Here is an 18606-nt window from a genome sequence, read left to right on the forward strand (position 1 = left end):
CTAAGAATGCAGCAGCCCAGTTTGAAAAGGACAGATGCACCCCTATGTTTTTTGCAGCACTATTTACAATAGCCAAGAAATGGAAGCAACCTAAGTGTCCATCAGTAGATGAATGGATAAAGAAGATGTGGTACATATACACAATGGAATACTATTCAGCCATAAGAAGAAAACAAATCCCACCATTTGCATCACAATGATGGGGCAGAGGGTATTATGCTCAGTAAAATAAGCCAGGCAGAGAAAGACAAGTATTAAGTGATTTCACTCATCTGTAGAGCATAAGAACAAAGAAAAAACTGAAGGAACAAAATGGCAGCAGACTCACAGAACCCAAGAATGGACTAACAGTTACCAAAGGGAAAGGGACAGGGGAGGATGGGTGGGAAGGGAGGGACAAGGGGGGAAAAAGTGGGGGGCATTACGATTAGCATGTATAAAGTGGGGGGGTCACAGGGAGGGCTGTGCAACACAGACAAGTAGTGATTCTATAGCATCTTACTACGCTGATGGACAGTGACTGTAATGGGGTATGTGGGGGGAACTTGGTGATGGGGGGAGTCTAGAAACCATAGTGTTCCTCATGTATTTGTAGATTAATGATAACAACAACAACAAAAAATTGATGGCTCCAAGATTTAGACCCAGCGCCCATGTCTTCTTAACTTCAGGGCCTAATATCTTAACTCCTCACTATGTTCCTTTTCATTACACTTTGCCACCTGTTACCTGAATTTATACAATAAAAACTCAGAAAATTCAAGCCTGGATATCAGATTTCTCTCCATATTTGTTCCTCTGTACTAAAGAAGCTATACCTGAGTGAAGCTATGACCCTGAACCTCCCATAACAGGTATTTGTAGACAAACCAGCTCTGGAGAAAGGATCTGAGCATCCTTACACTATAGACCAGGCTGTGGAATTTCTGAGCAAATAATGTATATTTCCATCATGCATTTATTTATCCTTGCATTTAACATGTATTTACTTAGCACTTTGTATGTGACAGTCACTGCTCTGGGTGCCAGTGAGCAAAAACAATAAGGCTCTTATCTCATGGCCTCTTATGTTCTCCTGGTTGACATAGGTAAAAACAAACGAACAAAAACAAAAATTGAATTATTTTTGATAGTAATAAATAAACCACTATGATAAAATACAGGTACTGTGGGGTAGAATGACTGCTGTAGACAGATTTGTCATGGAAAACCTTTCAGAAGAGGTGATATATGAGTTGAGACCTGATGGTAAGAAGTTAGTCCTGTGAGGATCAGACAGAAGAGCATTCCAGGCTGAGTTAACATCACATGCAAAGGCCCTGAAGCTTGAAAAACACTTGGAATGTTAGGGAGTAAAGAGAATGTGAGCATAGAAAACCATAGTGAGCCAGGTAGAGGGTGGGTTGAGTTGAGATTTAAGTGAGTCAGGGAACAAATCATGGGGACCAAAGAAGGAAGATGGATTTTATCCAAGTGCAGTGAGAAGCCTTTAGAGGATTTTATGCCAAAAAGTGATGTATGTTTTTAAAAAGATTACTTAGCTACCGTCTGGATATGGACTTAAAAAAAGTGAGAATGGAAACTAGAATTCTAACTGGAAAACAATTTCAGTCATTCATTTGGGAGACGATGGTAGCTTGAACTAAGAAGCAGCAGTTGAGAGAAGTGGATGGATCCAGGATATAGTTTGCAGTGGGTGTGAGAGGAGGTGGAGAAAATCAAGGATGACGCATAGGTTTCTGGCATAGCAGCTGAGTTTATGGGGATGCCATTTACTGAAATGGCTTTATGAGCAGGTTTGTAAGGGAGAAATCAAGAATATTATTTTAGTCATTATTTGTGAAGCCAGAAGCATGACTTCTGCCTGGTAACTGAAAGAATCATTTGTTTTGTGCTTTTGTTTCCATCTCTCACAATATTAATCTGCTATATTTATATTTATTATCAGCTTGCTTTTCCCCCACCCTGCTGGCACTGTGATGAATCACAAATCGTAACTCTGAGCCAGCTTTGTACTAGGGCCCAGCATAGTGCTTGCCACATGATAATTTTAAATTAGTATGTTGGAATAAACTGAATTATATTAAATAAAACTGAAAAATCTTATCAGTTTAAAGAGGAAAGTAGGCAAGGGACCACTTTTGTCAAAAGCTATCGTTGTTCTCTCTCCAGACCTAAAGATGAATAAATTTTTCAAAAAATGTGCTCGAGTGGCATTTGTACAGAATTATTTAAAAATATAGCCACTCTGACCTCTCCCCCTAATGCATTTCTGCCAAAATGTCTCTTCAGTAGTGTGGCCTGTTTTGGTATGTCAAGCCATAGATGGAATGGAACATTGATTTTGATGCACTGAGACATAGCTCAGGAGAGACATCACACAGAGTTGCTGCTTCAGAAAGAAGAAACAAAAATTTAGGAACAGAAGAATTCCAGACTCACCATCTATACTTCAAGTTGGCAACAACTCTGCCTTTTGCTTGGCTTTTAGATTTATCTTGACTTGTCTAGTATATCTTCAGAGAAATGACAAATAATTTTTATTATAATGTTTTATCATAAAATTAGCACACTAAAGATCTCATTCTTCAGCAATTAATGCTCATTCATTCTTAATTTCCATGAGATTTGTGTGGTAAAAATTCATAGTATGTCTTTCACATGGAGTGTATAAAATGGATATTGGAATTATATTATTAAGCACAAAAAGGTTAATTAGCTCTTGTCTGAAGGCAAGAGAAAAGGGGAGATATAAATCAAGAAGAGATTATATAATAAAGATGACATTCTTGTTAAAGTCTACTTTAAGAGTAAATTCAATGAAATTATTGTTCCACATGATGTAGTATTTAGTGACTGTATGTTAGACTGGTAAGTGCAAGATGAGTATAAAATTTGTACAGTCACTTTGATAACTGAAGCTTATTCAGAATTTCACCTCATTCTTCTTATTTTGACATGTGAATAAGCAAGGCAACAGAGTTTATTGCCAGAGCTGAATTAATTGCTTTGGCTGGTCATTTCCCTTGCTAAGTGCAGATGTAACTTAAAGAACTAGATGTCCTCAATAATCAGGTTATTTCTTTAGAGTTCCAGCTAAGCAGTTCTGAACTATGCTTCATTGTTCCCAGCCCAAAGGTTACAGTGAACCATAAAACGTGAACAGGTTATTTCCACTCAGGTCCTGGTAAAAATCAAGTGTGGTAGGTCCCCTGTCCATCCCAGTGACCCTACTGTCCTGTGTACTCCATTTCTGCAAGACCTTGGGACTTGCGGTTCTCTTTCCCCAGCTCCTCACATGGCTACGCCTTCCTGCATCTCTGGTCATTTCTGAAATATGCAGTGGGGGAATTCAGGGGCAAACCCCGGGGGACTTTGGAACCAAGTTCTCTGAGCAGAATCCAGGCCCTCCACTCATTAGCTGTGTGACTTTGGATGTCTGTTTAACTTCACTGGGCTCCAAATAGGGATAATAATAGTACCTAGCTTGGAGGCATTTTTCCTAGGTTAAATTACATATAAAATGCTTTGAACAGCCACAAATTAGAAGTGCAACATCAGTAGCTTCCTTACCTAAGGTACTCACAACAAATTATATTTTTTAAAAATATCTTACGTAGTGTATAAATAGCATTATCCTTGTTTTGTAAAATGCATGTGGATTATGACAGAGAAAGCCAGAACACCACTGTCCAGAATGCTAACAGCGTTAAAGTATTTAACTTTGAGGCTAAAATATTTAATTATTTTTTTGTTTGTTTCTTTTTGCCTTGCTATGTTTTTTGTTTTTTGTTTTCTAATTTTTCTACAATGACTAGAGATTTATTTGAGTTTTTAGAAAAACATTGGTAAAAGGGCTATCCTTGTGTTACTGGACCTACAAGGCACTTAACTTTGGGACTTTTTTGGGGGAGATAGAAGGCAAACAGCGTCAGAGTCAAGTTCACAGTCCCAGGTCCCATGCTGTTTCACTGAGATTTACAAAAGCTGTTTGGGGCTCACAATTCATATATTTACCTGGTGTCTTTTCTGCTATGATTTTTGAAAGTTCTATAGTGGGAATTTGCCTAAATAACTGTGTGTTACTTTGTGGCATTCACCTCCAAGAAGTATAAAATTGAGTTGTTTGACAAATGTGAGAAAATGTTATATCAGAGTTCATATCTATTTATCTAGATGTTTAAAAATCTGTTGAAAAGATCATATAACTTGTTAGGTGGCAAGCACACCTGTCTCTTAGGTGCTATGAAATAAAAAGGTTTAATTGAGAAAAGTATATCATAATTATTTTTAAAGTATAAAGTCCATGGGCAAACTGTTGGTTATTAATGATGATGAACGTGCTCTATTATGTGCTTCCTACACAGATCTCAGAATTGTCCCTAAATTTCCATAAACAGAGGCAATAGATCATTCATATAGCTTCACAGAGAAATTTTAGATCTAGTCAATAATCATAAAGGCTATTTTTCTGTCTTCAGTCACTACCCTGACTTCCTCTAAATGGCTAAAGATGAAAAGATTAGGATTATCTTGGGGAAATGAGATCATGTCTGTGAGGATGTTTATGGACATTACATACCCAGGTACATAACTCTGAGCAGAAAGTTATTAGATGGCCTTTGCCTTTCTTCTCTGTTTGCCCCCAGACCAGCTGGGGAATGGTTGGCAGTTCTTTGTTTTGAGTATTAGGACCAAGGCAAATGGTAAGCAGTTTATAGTCAGTGTCTGAGGGGTCTGTGCTTTACCCACTGGTGTTAAATATTTTTTTTAAATACGATCCCTAATTAGAACTCTACATAGAAGAGATACTAGGAAACAGGAAACAAAGGATTTGTCTGATCTTAGAGTTCTAGTAGTTTCACTTTCTTTGTTTCTCTGTCTCTGTCTCTGTCTTTTTCTCTTTCCTCTCCCTTTGTCTCCTCCATTTCCATGTTTATGTACATTGATATATATGTAAGATGTATGTGTGTAAGTATACATATGTTTAACTGGGTATATTGTCTTTGGAAGTGAAAATGTAAACTTGACTTTTCTGAATGTTTATTATACCTCAGTATAAAGTTAAATTATTCAAAATTTATGTTCTCAAGTATGACCAAAATAACTGACCATATTTTTTCTAAGTCCTCACCCATTTTCCACAACCTTATTTCATTTAGCCATGAAAACGCTGAGCATGGTCAGCATAGAAGTGTTCAATCTTTTCACCTGAAATCAAGCTTTCACCTGGTAGACAAAAGACCAGCTGATAACATCAGCACCCTGCAGTTTCAGAGCAGCCTGAGGTGGAACAGAAATAGATACGCTGAGCATGAGGTTGAGGCTGTCCCTGATTGGTGCCAACTAACTTTGTCTTATTTTCCATGGCCTCACCTCGCATGCAATAAAAGCGGAGCAGGACTGAAAGTCAAGAAGAAAAGTCATGGGAGTCGGGGGTGTGGTCCCAGATCGACCGCTAACTCACATGAGACAAATCTTGATGTTTCTCTGGTCCTCAGTTTCCTTAGCTCGTAACGTGAGTGACTTAAGTAAGTTATGTCTAAGATTTCTTCTAATTGTCCTCTAGGATCTCAGTCACAACTCTCTACCTTACTTAACTCCAGTCTCAACATTTGCACAAGCCAGATAATATCAAATGCTATTCAGTAGTCAGGTGCCGTTCACTGGATCGGATTTCTTCCCAATGTTTACAGCCAATCCTAGCACAAACCTAGTTGCATTCATCCTTTGTGGCCATAATGAGCCGTTTGTGAGCCTTTACCTCTTTGACCATTAGAACTCCTAATGGCTCAGAAGACTACATTTCCCTCAAAGTTCCAAATTTATGACCAAAAACTGAAAAAGGAAAGGAGAAAACTAAGATATTGTAGATTATTCTGGAATACTGCTGCAGTATAATGTATTTTCCATTATGATACTGTCATGTGTTCATAGTAAACTTTCCTAGTATTGCCCCAAATTAGATTAGATCTTCACATAAGCATTAAGAGCCACTATGTGTCTTCATGAATAGATCAGCTTTATCTCTAGGCTACTTAATTAACCTAGCAGTCAGATAAAAAGCTCAGTCATTAAGAGGATCTCCTTCTGATTGTAAACTTGATTTACAACCTTTTATTGATGACCTAGCATTTCGACTGGCAAGGATGAAACTTCTGCTCAGCATTGGGTAGAGATATGCCCCACACATAGACATAATTTTATATTACTGAAGACGTAGAGTTTATACCAAAACACTGTTTAATTTTACCATCACTTCTAATTGCAACTTTGTGTGGCTGTGTCACAGAAATCATGTCTTGTTTTTAATTCTCTAACAGCATCACAGTTGAGGATCTGTGAGCATAAAACACATTTTATGGGGAGAAAATCTAAATGACTAAAGGATGTGAGACATTTTGCTAAACTGCCACTGATAATCAGATTTAATAGTGTCTTAATGGTTCCAGATATTTTGAAGGCTTGAAAAGCTTAGAAACTTGGCAGTCAGCTTTAGACCTCCAGCACAGTCAATTGCATTTCAGGTCCATGGGGGCTAAAGGTCTTGGATGGCCATTTAGTCAGTCAGTGAGGAAGCATCTGTTAAGTACCTGTTGTGTGTGTGGTATACTATGACATAAAAAGATATGGTCTCAGCCCCTGGGAACCTACAGACAGAGGGATTTGAAATAAAAGAGATAATAGAGGTGTCTGGCTTTGAGTAGAGATGATGTGCAGCATTCATGTATTTGATCATGTATTTAACCAAAAAATATTCATTGTGTGCCTGTTACATATGTGTCCCTGGGGAAGCAAAAATCTTTCTATGCCTTCACAGATTACAGTCTAATTGAGGAGTCTGATTGCCATCTGAGGCAGAAGTGAGGCATTACTGGGGAAAGTGGGGAATTAAAGCAGGTTCATTTTTGATTATGGTAAGAGCTACCAACGAGCAATGGAGGGTATAGTGAAATTATGCATATAATCATGGTTTGAGGAAGCCTGGCCTTCTCTTTGGAATCAACCCAGTGTCCATAAAGAATGGCCTTCCATTCTTAGATGGGCCAAGGTGAAAGGGAGGAAGATAATTCCAGGCAGTGGGTACAATATATTTTCAAAGCAGCAGTTGGCACACTCCCTCCTGCATCCCAGCCTATTTTTTGTAATAAAGTCTAAAATTCTTCTCCACAGAAATGTTGGGTGTTCTTGGTTAATCCCTAGATTCTTTATAATACTTTTGCTACTGTAAATGGTATCTTATTTTTAATCACATTCTCTAGTTTTTAGTCATCGCTGATGTATACAACTGCTATTTTTTGTGCAAATGATTCAGCATTTGGCAAGCGTGCTGAAATCTCTTATTAGTTCAGTTCTAATATTTTGTCTTTTCATTCTTTGCTAACTTCCCTATTTCTGCTAAAGCAGAGATTAGCCAACTAGGGCTCATGGGCCCAAAATAGCCACCATTTTTGTAAATAAACTTTTATTGGAATATAGCCATGCCCAATTGTTTACATATTGTCTATGGACGCTTTCCAGCTGCAATGGCAGAGTTGAATTGGAACAGATAGTGTATTGCCCACAAAACCTAAACAAAATCCTGGCTATCTGTCCCTTTTTAGTAAAACTTTGCCAGTCCCTGATAACATGATAATATCTTTAAAAACACCTGAAGATTGTCCATTCAGAGACATTTTTTCCAGCCCCAAAGACTTGAGCTAGGACCAAATTAGAGGGAAAGAAAGGGTGTATTCATTCAATACAATAAGAACTTTTTAGTAGGATGAATATAAAAGTATTTCCTCAAATGAAGACAGAAGTTGGGTTTCACCTAAAAGAAGATGACCTTAAAATTGATTTTACAGCATCTTACTATGCTGATGAACAGTGACTGTGAAGGGGTATGTGGGGGGGACTTGGTGAAGGGCGGAGCCTAGTAAACATAATGTTCTTCATGTAATTGTAGATTAATGATAACCAAAATAAAATAAATAAATAAAATAATAAAATAAAATAAAATTTATTGCACAAACTGAAAACTGCAGGCATACCTCATTTATTGCACTTCACTTTATTGTGCTTTGCAGATACTGCATTTTGTACAAATTGAAGGTTTATGGCATCAAGCAAGTCTGTCAGCACCATTTTTCCAACAGCATTTGCTCACTTTGTGTCTCTGTGTTACATTTGATAATTTCCATAATATTTCAGCCTTTTGCATTATTATTTGTTATGATGATCTGTGGTCAGTGATCATTGATGTTACAATTGTAATTGTTTTGGGGACTATGAACTGCGCCCATATGAGATGACAAACAACTGATAATGGTGTATGTGTTCTGAGTGCTACACAGATGAGCCATTCTTCTGTCTCTCTCCCTCTCCTCAGGCCTCCCTATTCCCTGAGACACAATAATATTGAAATTTGGCCAATGAATAGCCCTAAAATGGCCTCTACGTGTGCAAGTGAAAGAAAAAGTTGCACATCTTTCACTTTATTTGAAAAACTAGAAATGATTAAGCTTAGAAAGGAAGGCTGAGCAAAAGCCAAGACATACCAAAAAGTAGGTCTCTTCTGCCAAACAGTTAGCCAACTTGTGAATGCAAAGGAAGGATTCTTGAAGAAAACTGAAAGTGCTACTCCAGTGAACATACCAATGATAAGAAAGCAAACAGCCTTATTGCTGATATGGAGAGTTTTAGTGGCCTGGACAGAAAGATCAAACCGGCCACAGCATTCCCATAAGCCAAAGCCTAATGCAGAGCAAGGCCCTCTCTTCAATTCTAGGAAAGCTGAGAGAGGTAAGGAAGCTGCAGAAGAAAAGTTGGAAGCTAGCAGAGGTTGGCTCATGAGCTTTGAGGAAAGAAGCCATCTCTGTAACAGAAAATGTGAGGTAAAGAAGCATGTGATGATATGGAGGCTAAAGCAGTTTATACAGAAAATCCAGCTAAGGTAACTCATGAAGGTGGCTACACTAAACGACAGCTTTTCAGTGCAAATAAAACAGCCCTCTAATGGAAGAAGGTGCCATCTAGGACTTTTATAGTTAGAGAGGAGAAGTTGATGCTCTTCAAAGCTTCAAAAAACAGTCTGACTCTTCTTAGGTGACTTTAATTTGAAGCCAATACTCATTTCCTATTCCAAAAATCCTATGTCCCTTAAGAATGATGCTAAGTCTACCCTGCCTGTGCTCTATAAACAGAACAGCAAAGCCTGGATGACAGTACATCTGTTTACAACATGGTTAATGGAATATTTTAAGCCCACTATTGAAAACTAATGCTTGGAGGAAAAAAAAAATCCTTTCAAAATATTACTGCTCATTGATAATGTACCTGGTCACCCAGGAGTTCAGATGACTATGTGCAAGATTAATGTTATTTCCATACCTGTTAACACAACATCCATTTTGCAGCCCATGGATTTGACTTCCGGGTCTTATTATTTAATAAATACATTTCAAAATGCTTTAGCTTCCATAAATTGTGATTCCTCTGATGGATCTGGGCAAAGTACAGATTTATATAGAACAGATTTATGATTCTAGATGCAATGAAGAACATTTGTGACTCATGGGAAGAGGTCAATATATCAACATTAATAGGAGTTTGAAGGAAGTTGATTCCAGCCCTCATGGGTGACTTTGGGGAATTCAAGACTTTAGTGGAGGAAGAAACTGCAGATGTGATGGACACAGCAAGAGAACTAGAGGTGGAGCCTGAAGATATGACTGAATTACTACAGTCTCATGATAAGACTTTTAAGGAGCTGTTGCTTATGGATGAGCATGAAGGTGATTCTGAAGATGGAAGCTGTTCCTGGTGAAGATGCTATGGTGACTGTTGAAATGACAACACAGAATTTAGAATATTGTATAAACTTAGTTGATAAAGCAGTGGCAGAGTTTGGGATAATTGACTCCAATTTTGAAAGAGGTTCTGTGGGTTAAAATGTTATCAAACAGCATCGCATGCTCCAGAGAAATTGTTCATGAAAAGAGTCTGCCAATGCAGCAAACTTCATTTTTGTCTTTTTTCAAGAAATTTCCACAGCCTACCTTCAGCAACAATTATCTTGATTAGTCAGCAGCCATCAACATGGAAGCAAGACCCTCCACCAGCATAGAGTATGACTCGCTGAAAGCTCAGATAATGGTTAGCATTTTTTAGCAATAAATTACTTTTTAATTAAGGTATGTCCATTTTTTCATTAGACCTAATACTATTGTATACTTAAGAGACTTACTATATAATGTAACATAACTTTTATATGCATGGAGAAACCAAAAAATTCATTTGACTTGCTTTCTTGTGGTATTTGTATTTATTGTGATGGTCTGGAACTGAACCCACAATACTTCTGTGATACCTGTTTAAGCAAATTATTCCAGGATTTAAAGTGAAGCAGGACTGTCCCAGGCAAACATGGATACATAGTCTCTCTACCTTTATAAAGGACAGCCTTCTGGAATAACTCAAGTTATCTCTCTACTTTTATTGAGAAGGAAGGGAAGAGTGCAGGTTGGGTTGAAGTCAAAACATGGAGTTTATTTTCACATCCCTCAGTTGTCTGAGGACACCTTAAATCCCCAAGTATGAGAGGTGATACACAACTGTCAGCTCCCTTACTCCTCCTCTCCAGCACTGGGAGGTTCTTGTTTGGCCCCTTGTTACCTCAAACTTAATTCAGCTACTGGAGGGTGGATGATGGTAGAAGAGGTTCTTTAGATAGTCCCATAGACCCCACAGTGTCTCCTTAAACCCAGAGGAAAATAAGCCTTTTTTAAAACGGTGAAGTGGTAAACTTAGCCAAGAGGGTTTGTATGACTAATCTGATACTTCCAGATATTTTTATACTAATGAACTACACATCATATAATTTATCCCTTAAGAAAGTCAATGTGGGTACTTCCCATGAGATGATTTCTGTGATTTGTTTTTCAGCAGAAAATCCCATTCTGTGGAAGTTGGTAAAAGTCCCTTCTGCAGTTTAATTTAGAAAGGATGGATTCCAGTGAAGGCAGGTGTTGGCAAAATCTTATGGCACAGAACTCTGCAAACTGGCCGACTCCTGCCAACACAACGCTCTGCAAATTGTAGTTAAACAAGTGTTGTGTGTGGCCGATTTCTCCTTCATATTCTGTAATTTGCAAGTTATTTTGATAAATTTTGTGTTCTTATAAGCATAAGCATCACTTAGTTTTCCAGGCTTTGAAAGGGAAACAGTCATTGCCACAAGGTCATCTACAGAATCTAGGCTCTCGATAGACATTGTCACTAGTGGGGCCCCATTAACTAGTACTCTTCCAATGACTAGTTCTTAGATGGTGTCAGTTAATATAAGGTGGAACTTCTTGCATTGGCTTAACACCTCATGGTACTACAGTAGTTCTTAAAGTGTATTCCCTGGCCAACTGCCTCAGTGTCACCTGAGAACTTGTCAGAAACGCAAATTCTTGGGCTCCATCTCCACTTACTAAATCAACTCAAGCTCTCCAGGTGATTTAAAGTTTGAGAACCACAGGTTTAGAGAAAAACATGCAGAAATTTCTAACCATGTCTTCCTCAGGTACTCAGTTCCTTCCTGCATTCAATAAATAGTTAATAATCACCTGCATATGCCTTCTCACTATGCAATGCACTGAAAAAGAGAAGCTTATAGGTGCCCTGAAGATGATGATCTGGTCTGTATTACCCAAATTGTGCCCCCATTGCTAGGCACAGTGCATGACTTAAGGTTGGCATTAAATGAATATTTACTGAATTAATTTATTGGGCTGTAAATGTGGCTAAGGCCCAGACTCCTGAGGACTTTGATGTATGGAATTTTAAGTGCTATAACTCACTATTGTTACAGTGCCTTGCTTATTCCAAAAACTAGAAAACACTGACAATACATTTTAATGAATTAAGATGTTTTCCTTTATGTTTTAAATTATAGGTATAGGTGTCTCTGTTTAGAATTGAAAGCAAGAGTTGTCTCTATGGGAAAATCATATACTTCATACCAAAGAAATGGAATATTGATGACATAATAAATCCTCTATTATCATGAATACGTTATATTCAATCTTTACTTCCACTTTACCTTGGTCATGTGGATACAGTTAAGCCTTTTTATCTTACCACCTTTTAAATAGTTTGAAGTTGGAAAAAGGGTTCTGGAGCCATTCCATCAGTAGCATAGCTCTTTTTGCCTAGTCATTCTGTAAATCACCCAACCAACTGTAGACCAATAAAATTCAAAAGTGTGCAGGTGGTCAGAGGAATGACTTTTAAACACACTCTTGTTTTAAGGGGCCTTTTGTTTGTCCAAAAAAATTTTTTTAAGACAGCAGCTTTTTAGATTTAATGTAGAAAATAAAGACCAAAATTGTTAAAATGTATTAAATAGTCAAATAAAAATATAGCTTGTGCCAGATGTAACCAAATTAAATGGAATAGTTCACAGGTGTTTCAAAAAAATGTTCATAATATAATTGAAGAAAATTGCTTCCTTCATTTTTTATGACTAATACTAGGACAATCTTTATATATAATGAAAATTCTTTAAACAGCAGTGAAAACCATGCCATCCCTTCTCTGATTTCTATCTTTATATCCTATAACTACTGCTATAAATGCAGATCAATCTGTATTATTACTGATAACTCTGTTACTCGCATCCCTATAGCCATAAATATAGATCACTGAATCAGCCCAGAAATCACTGTGTGACCACATAAACAACCCACACAGTCATTTTAGAAAACATTTTAGAAAGACATGATCTTCAGTGCCATGATGACACTTAAAAATGTCGTCCATGCCTGGAAAGAAGTACTTTAGACTTAGGGGCTATTATGCCTCACAATATAAGATTCACATCCTTACATATTCTCCTCCCTTCCACAATTCCTACTCATCACAACCTTTTCCCATATGCCTATTAATGAGCTAAGATTTGTGAGTGATACAGACAAAAAAAAAGATGATCAGAAGTATGTCCATTCCTCAAGGAACTGAAAGTTGCAAAGAAGAAAATGCACATAGATAGCCATAAAAAGTGGAAAACAGTAATGTTCTTTGAGAGGGACCCAGAAGTTCATATGTAAAGTGTTTCCTGGCAGTAGTGTTTAAGTGAGGAAACAACCATAGAAGCTAAAGATAGAAATGAAAAAGACATATTGCTTGGTGTCACAGATTGTACAGTCTAGATGGGAGACAGATACTAGATACATAAACAAGCACAGTAATTATACATTGTGATAATTAGCATAAAGGAAATAAGGTACTAATTGGAATTATAGTATGGACTTACTTTAGTTAGGGTGATCAGAAAGTGCTCCTCTGAGGGGTCATCATTTGAGCTGAGATACAAAGCAAGAGAAAAGCCATCCATATAAAAATTATGGGGAACACACAAAAAATGAAAATCATATCCGCACAAAGACTTGCAAATGTTCATACAAGCATTACTCAGAATAGCCAGTAGTGGAGGCAATCTAAATGCCCATCAACTGGTTGAATTGTGTCTCCCAAAAAGATACATTGAAGTTCTAACCCCTGATACCTCAGAATATGACCTTATTTGGAAATAGAGTCATTATAAATGTAATTTGTTCAGGTGAGGTTATTTTGGGGTACAGTGCATCCTTATCTAGTATGTCTGGTGTCCTTATAAGAAGACAACTGGAAGACACAAAGAAGAGTGTCATGTGATGACAGAGGTAGAGATTGGAGGGACCCAGCCTCAAGGCACACCAAAGATTTATGACCACCACCAGAAGCTAGGAACAGTTGGACCTAGAGTCTCAGAGGACCCTGTTGACATCCTCATTTATGACTTCTAGCCTCCAGGACTGTGAGAGAATAAGTTTATTTTGCTTTTAAGTCATTCAGTTTGTGTCAGTTTGTTAATACAACCAGTGAATTGATAAAGAAAATGGGGTACATCCATTACAATGGAGTACTATTCAGCCATAAAAAGGGATCAACTACTGGTACATGGTACAACATGGAAGAACATTGATAACATTGTGCCAAGTGAAAGAGGCTAGATGCAAAAGACCATGTTGTATAATTCCATTTATATGAAATACAGAAAAGGAAAATCCATAGAAAGCCGATTAGAAGTTGCCTGGAGCTGGAACTGGTTTTGAAGATTAATTATAAATGGACATGAAAGATCTCATCAGAGAGATGGAAATGTTCTGAAAGTGGATCATGGTGATGATTGTACAACCCAGTAAATTTCCAACAAAATAGTTTAGTTGTATACTTAAAATCAGTCAATTATTTGATATGAAAATAGTATCTCAATAAACATTTTTGTTTTTAAAGAAGTCATGGAAAACAGAAATGAGGCAAAGAGATTCTGATACTTCCTGGTTATTTAAAGGTCACTGTGGGCTATGGAGTAGGGCATGAAGAGAAGAGGGGTGAAGAAGGATCCTGGAGGAGTGAACTTTGAGTCTGGGCCTTAATAGGATTTTAGGATGAGGAGGTAACAGTTCAGGGAATCTTGGACACTGATATTTCAGTTGCTCAGGACAAGATTGTGTGAGATGTATTTGCTCCTGGTTGTATCTTTCATAGCTGGATTAAGAAACACAATTTATCTGGAATGTTTCTAGAAACAAGGAGGCAGGGGAAAAGCCTGATCTCAGCTAAAACAGCCTTGTCCCTGTATTTTAACCTTATCATTTCATCTCCCTCCCCCACTTCAGTAGAGATTGTCTTGATTTCCTGGGAGGACTCTCACAAGGCAATTTTTTTTTTTTAAATTAACACTGCTCTGGCCCTACATAGCCCCCCACACACAGCACTAAAAGGTGTTAAGTTTTTCATGCACTCAGAGTCATACTATTGATATTTATGGGATGATGAGTCAACTGTACAGGCTGTTTGTTAGTAATTTCAGCCGCTGGGTGTGAACGCTGTTGTTAGCAAGCGCCACTTCTTCACTGGTCCAGCTTTTGTGGCAAATGTGGGAAAAAGACAAACCCAGACTTAAGTGAAAGGGAATTCAGAGATTGGTCAAAGGCAGGAATGGTTTTGTATCTGAACATGTCAAGCATGGATTTTGTGTGTTTGAATCTAGTTTTGTAGTGTTCTTCACTGCAGTGGTGTGAGGCCATAGTAAAAGATTAAGATCAGGAATCAGGGAGCAGGCTTGCAGCCTTGAACACTGACTAGTTTGTTGTAAGACTAAAGGTGAACTGTTTAACTCTTTTAACTTTACAGCCTTGTAAAAGGAAAGCAGATTAGAGCTGTGATTATAACTTTTGGAGGGTTAAGATTCCTTTCGGAATTGGGATCCAGCTACAGATCCTTTCTAGAAAAATTTGCATCCTTGAATACCAAGGTTAAGAGTGCTAAATTGAATTCTCTCAAAGGTCCCTTCCAAATACAATCCTTCCTGTCGTTTTTTGAAGGGGAAAAAACAACTCTGTTCACCTTTGCACTTTTGACAACATACCTCATAGCAGACCTGGCTAGACAGTTACATCATCTGACATTTAATGTAGATTTTTTTGTTTGTTTGTTTTACACATTGAGGAAATCCCCTCAATGCTTCCCAAATTCTGAAGTTGCTGTTGAAAAGGGCCACCTCTGCAAAATGAGTGGAATTTTTTTATCAAGTGCCTGTCCTCCTCTATTCCTTGCCTTTACCTTTTTTTCTGACTCCTTTAGTCTTTTGTCTTCTAATTATGATGAAAAGGCTGAAGGAGAGATGAAATGGAGGCAAGCCTATCATTTTTTAGTAAGCTACAAAATTCCAAATTTTATATTAGCACAGCTGAATCAGAGACAATGGAAAATGACTACAAATTGAATAGAAATAAATGTACTAACTAAATTAGGGCAGTGGTAAATGGGGGTCAAACATGTATGGATACGAAATCACTAACAAGTCATTTACTTAATTTGTTAGGTTGTGTTAGCTTGGCCGTAATTTTACACTTACCAAGATATTGCAAAGTTTAGAGAATATGACCTTCAAAGTAAGCATGCCATTACCAAGATGGGTATAACTTAAAGGTTGTTTTCTATAGTTTGCTTCTAATTATTCTCTTTTATATTGATTCAGAATATAATTAAAATATTGGCATTTAATGTTACCTTGTATGTATTTATTTATAATGTATTCAGATTAGCCTTGGAAGTAAAAGATAAAATTAGTTGTGACCCCAAATTGATTACTCAGAATTTTTTTTCTTATGAAGACATAATAATGCATGCAGGTATTCTTAAGTGTTTAGAATTTTCTGTAGTATGTTCCCCAAAATATAATTTGTTTGATTTTTCTGGTGACTAGGACTTTTTTTCCCACCTCCTTTTTGATCCATGACTACCTAAAATGAAGTATTTTTGAGAAATGAAGTTATATGCATGGAGAAATTAATCCTAGGCAGATGGCTGATGCTATGATACAAATTTTCCTCTAGCAGTAACTGGGAGAAGTGCCACAATTCAAGGCTGTTTGAGATAGGCCCTGCTTCAAATGAGGGAATTAATTGTGCATATAATGTGTATAGGAACATTGTACATTAAGAGCAAAATACTTATGTACATTTTAAAAGAATCTCCAAGACTTAGCTCCTTTGTTTATTCACAGGGGTGATGGGCGAATATGAGCCAAAAATAGAAGTGCAGTTCCCAGAAATGGTCCCCACTGCGAAAGGAACAACGGTGAAGTTGGAATGCTTTGCCTTGGGAAAGTAAGTTCTGGATTCTCTTCTTCCTTGTCCTCCCTTCAGCTTGGGCAGCTATAGAATTTTCCTTGTACTGTCCACAGTGAAGGTTTCTCAGGTGACTGATAAACAAGTCAAGCTTCTCTCCTTGTAACTGTGCATATGCATCTTTGATTCTGCCCTCTTGCCATGGAGAGGGGCCATGCAGTGACACAAGGAGGATTAGGCCACCACACTGCCATGGCCACAAAGGAGAGGAGAGGGGCAGTACCGGAAAAGTATTGTGTCCTATTATTATGACCTGTAATGTGCATACTGTCCCACCCAAAATGACAGGAAAACAAAGGCCTTCGTTTGAGATACAGTCCTGCTGACTATTTGGAAGATACAGACTTTTATTCTGGCCCTAGTTTACAGAGAATGCATTTCTTTTCAAATTGCCAGTCTCTTTTCTCACCTTTGGGTTTCTTTCTGCTCTGGCTAGAGACAGGTAAGACCTGATATTCTCTAAAGAGTGTCTATTTTACAGTCATCTGAAAATTATTCACAACTTTCTTATTCAGTCTGTGGGATATCCTTAGATAAGCCTAGTAACCCTGCCAAAAAGGTATGGGATAAATGAAAAAAACTATCATCTGAAATGAGAGTATTTAGAGCATCCATGGATTTTAATGATGCATGAGAATCTTAACTCCCATCCACACCTATTCAGCCAACCCACTGCTAATTCCCCATCTTCTTCCTGTACCCAAATACTGGCTATGGCAGAGCCACTAACTTTTGCAGACCCCTGTATCAGCATGTAATCTATTTTTGTATAATTGTGTGTTTTACAGCAAGCATACAAGAAAGATGTTCCTTTGTATCATTTTATTTTCAGATCCATTAGAAGGATTCTTTTGGTTTGCATATTTGTGAGTCATGGCACTGTAAGCTACAATAGAACCTCCTATTGGTACTATATAATACAGTGGTCATTTATAATATCCTGAAAACTTACCACATTAAATAAATTATGACATAGCTGTAGGACTGAACACTTTACAGGCATTAAAAGTCAAGCTATAAAACAACAAGTAGAACATAAAAAATGCCTGTGATTTATTGCTAAGTGTCTGAAAGCAGATTGCAAAACAGTATAATATGGTCCCCACTTATAAAAAATTTTTAATGTATTTATTAGGAATCTCAATTCAGAGAAAAGGTGAAGAAGATAACTGGATAAGGGAGGTATATATTTGGTAAACTCTACAAGATGACACCTTGAAAAATCTTCTGTGGATAAAGAACAGAATTCATGTTATTCATACCTCTAAGTGGGTATAAATTAAACTCTATTCATGCTGCTTGAATGGCACTAGAATAAAAACAAAAGACCAAAATTGGGCTTCTCCAGTCTACACAGAAATGTTTGGGTATGCACGTCCAGCTGCTGAAACACATCTTCTCCCACTTAAGAGCAGAAAGAATATGTCTAAATACAGTTATTTGTAAAGGCATGTAGTAAGTGTATATTTCATCAAATGTAAAGGCACCCATCATGTACTTTTGATAGAGCCCTTTCTGCATTTTGAGTTAGTGTCTGTCTAATGAACTTAAATTCTTCCAAAACCAGAATAGTAGAGTTGATGGCTTTAATTTTTTAAATACTATCTCAGGTTTTCTAGAGAAGATTAGCAACTCTTTAGTTTAATTACTTCTTTCCTTGATTTATTTTTCGTGCAAAGTAAATAAATAATTGTATCCCCTGCTATGAAGCCCAATCTTAAAAGCTGTGGTTAAGTCACTAAATCATTGATTTACTGCCTCAGCGATGCCCTCTTTACAGTTTAAGATGTGTGCTAGCAGTTATGGCTGGAGGATGATAGATGCCTTGAGAGTACACAAGAATCCCACAGACTGCTCTTTCCCTTATCTCACTATTTTAAATAAGGTTTCCCCAAACCAC

The 18606-nt window shown here is 37.4% G+C and overlaps 1 protein-coding gene across 9 annotated transcripts in view; it reads left to right on the forward strand.

Annotated features, from left to right (window-relative positions):
* The window catches only part of CNTN4 (contactin 4), a 927209-nt gene that overhangs the window by 741559 nt on the left and 167044 nt on the right, over window positions 1-18606 (forward strand). For all 9 annotated transcript variants that reach the window (XM_073230952.1, XM_073230946.1, XM_037019370.2 and 6 more), the window contains one exon: window positions 16583-16685. In XM_073230952.1, coding sequence (XP_073087053.1) covers window positions 16583-16685 — 103 coding nt within the window. The remainder of the gene's footprint in view (window positions 1-16582; window positions 16686-18606) is intronic.

This window comes from Manis javanica, chromosome 3 (assembly GCF_040802235.1).
Source record: "Manis javanica isolate MJ-LG chromosome 3, MJ_LKY, whole genome shotgun sequence".
Taxonomy (NCBI): domain Eukaryota; kingdom Metazoa; phylum Chordata; class Mammalia; order Pholidota; family Manidae; genus Manis; species Manis javanica.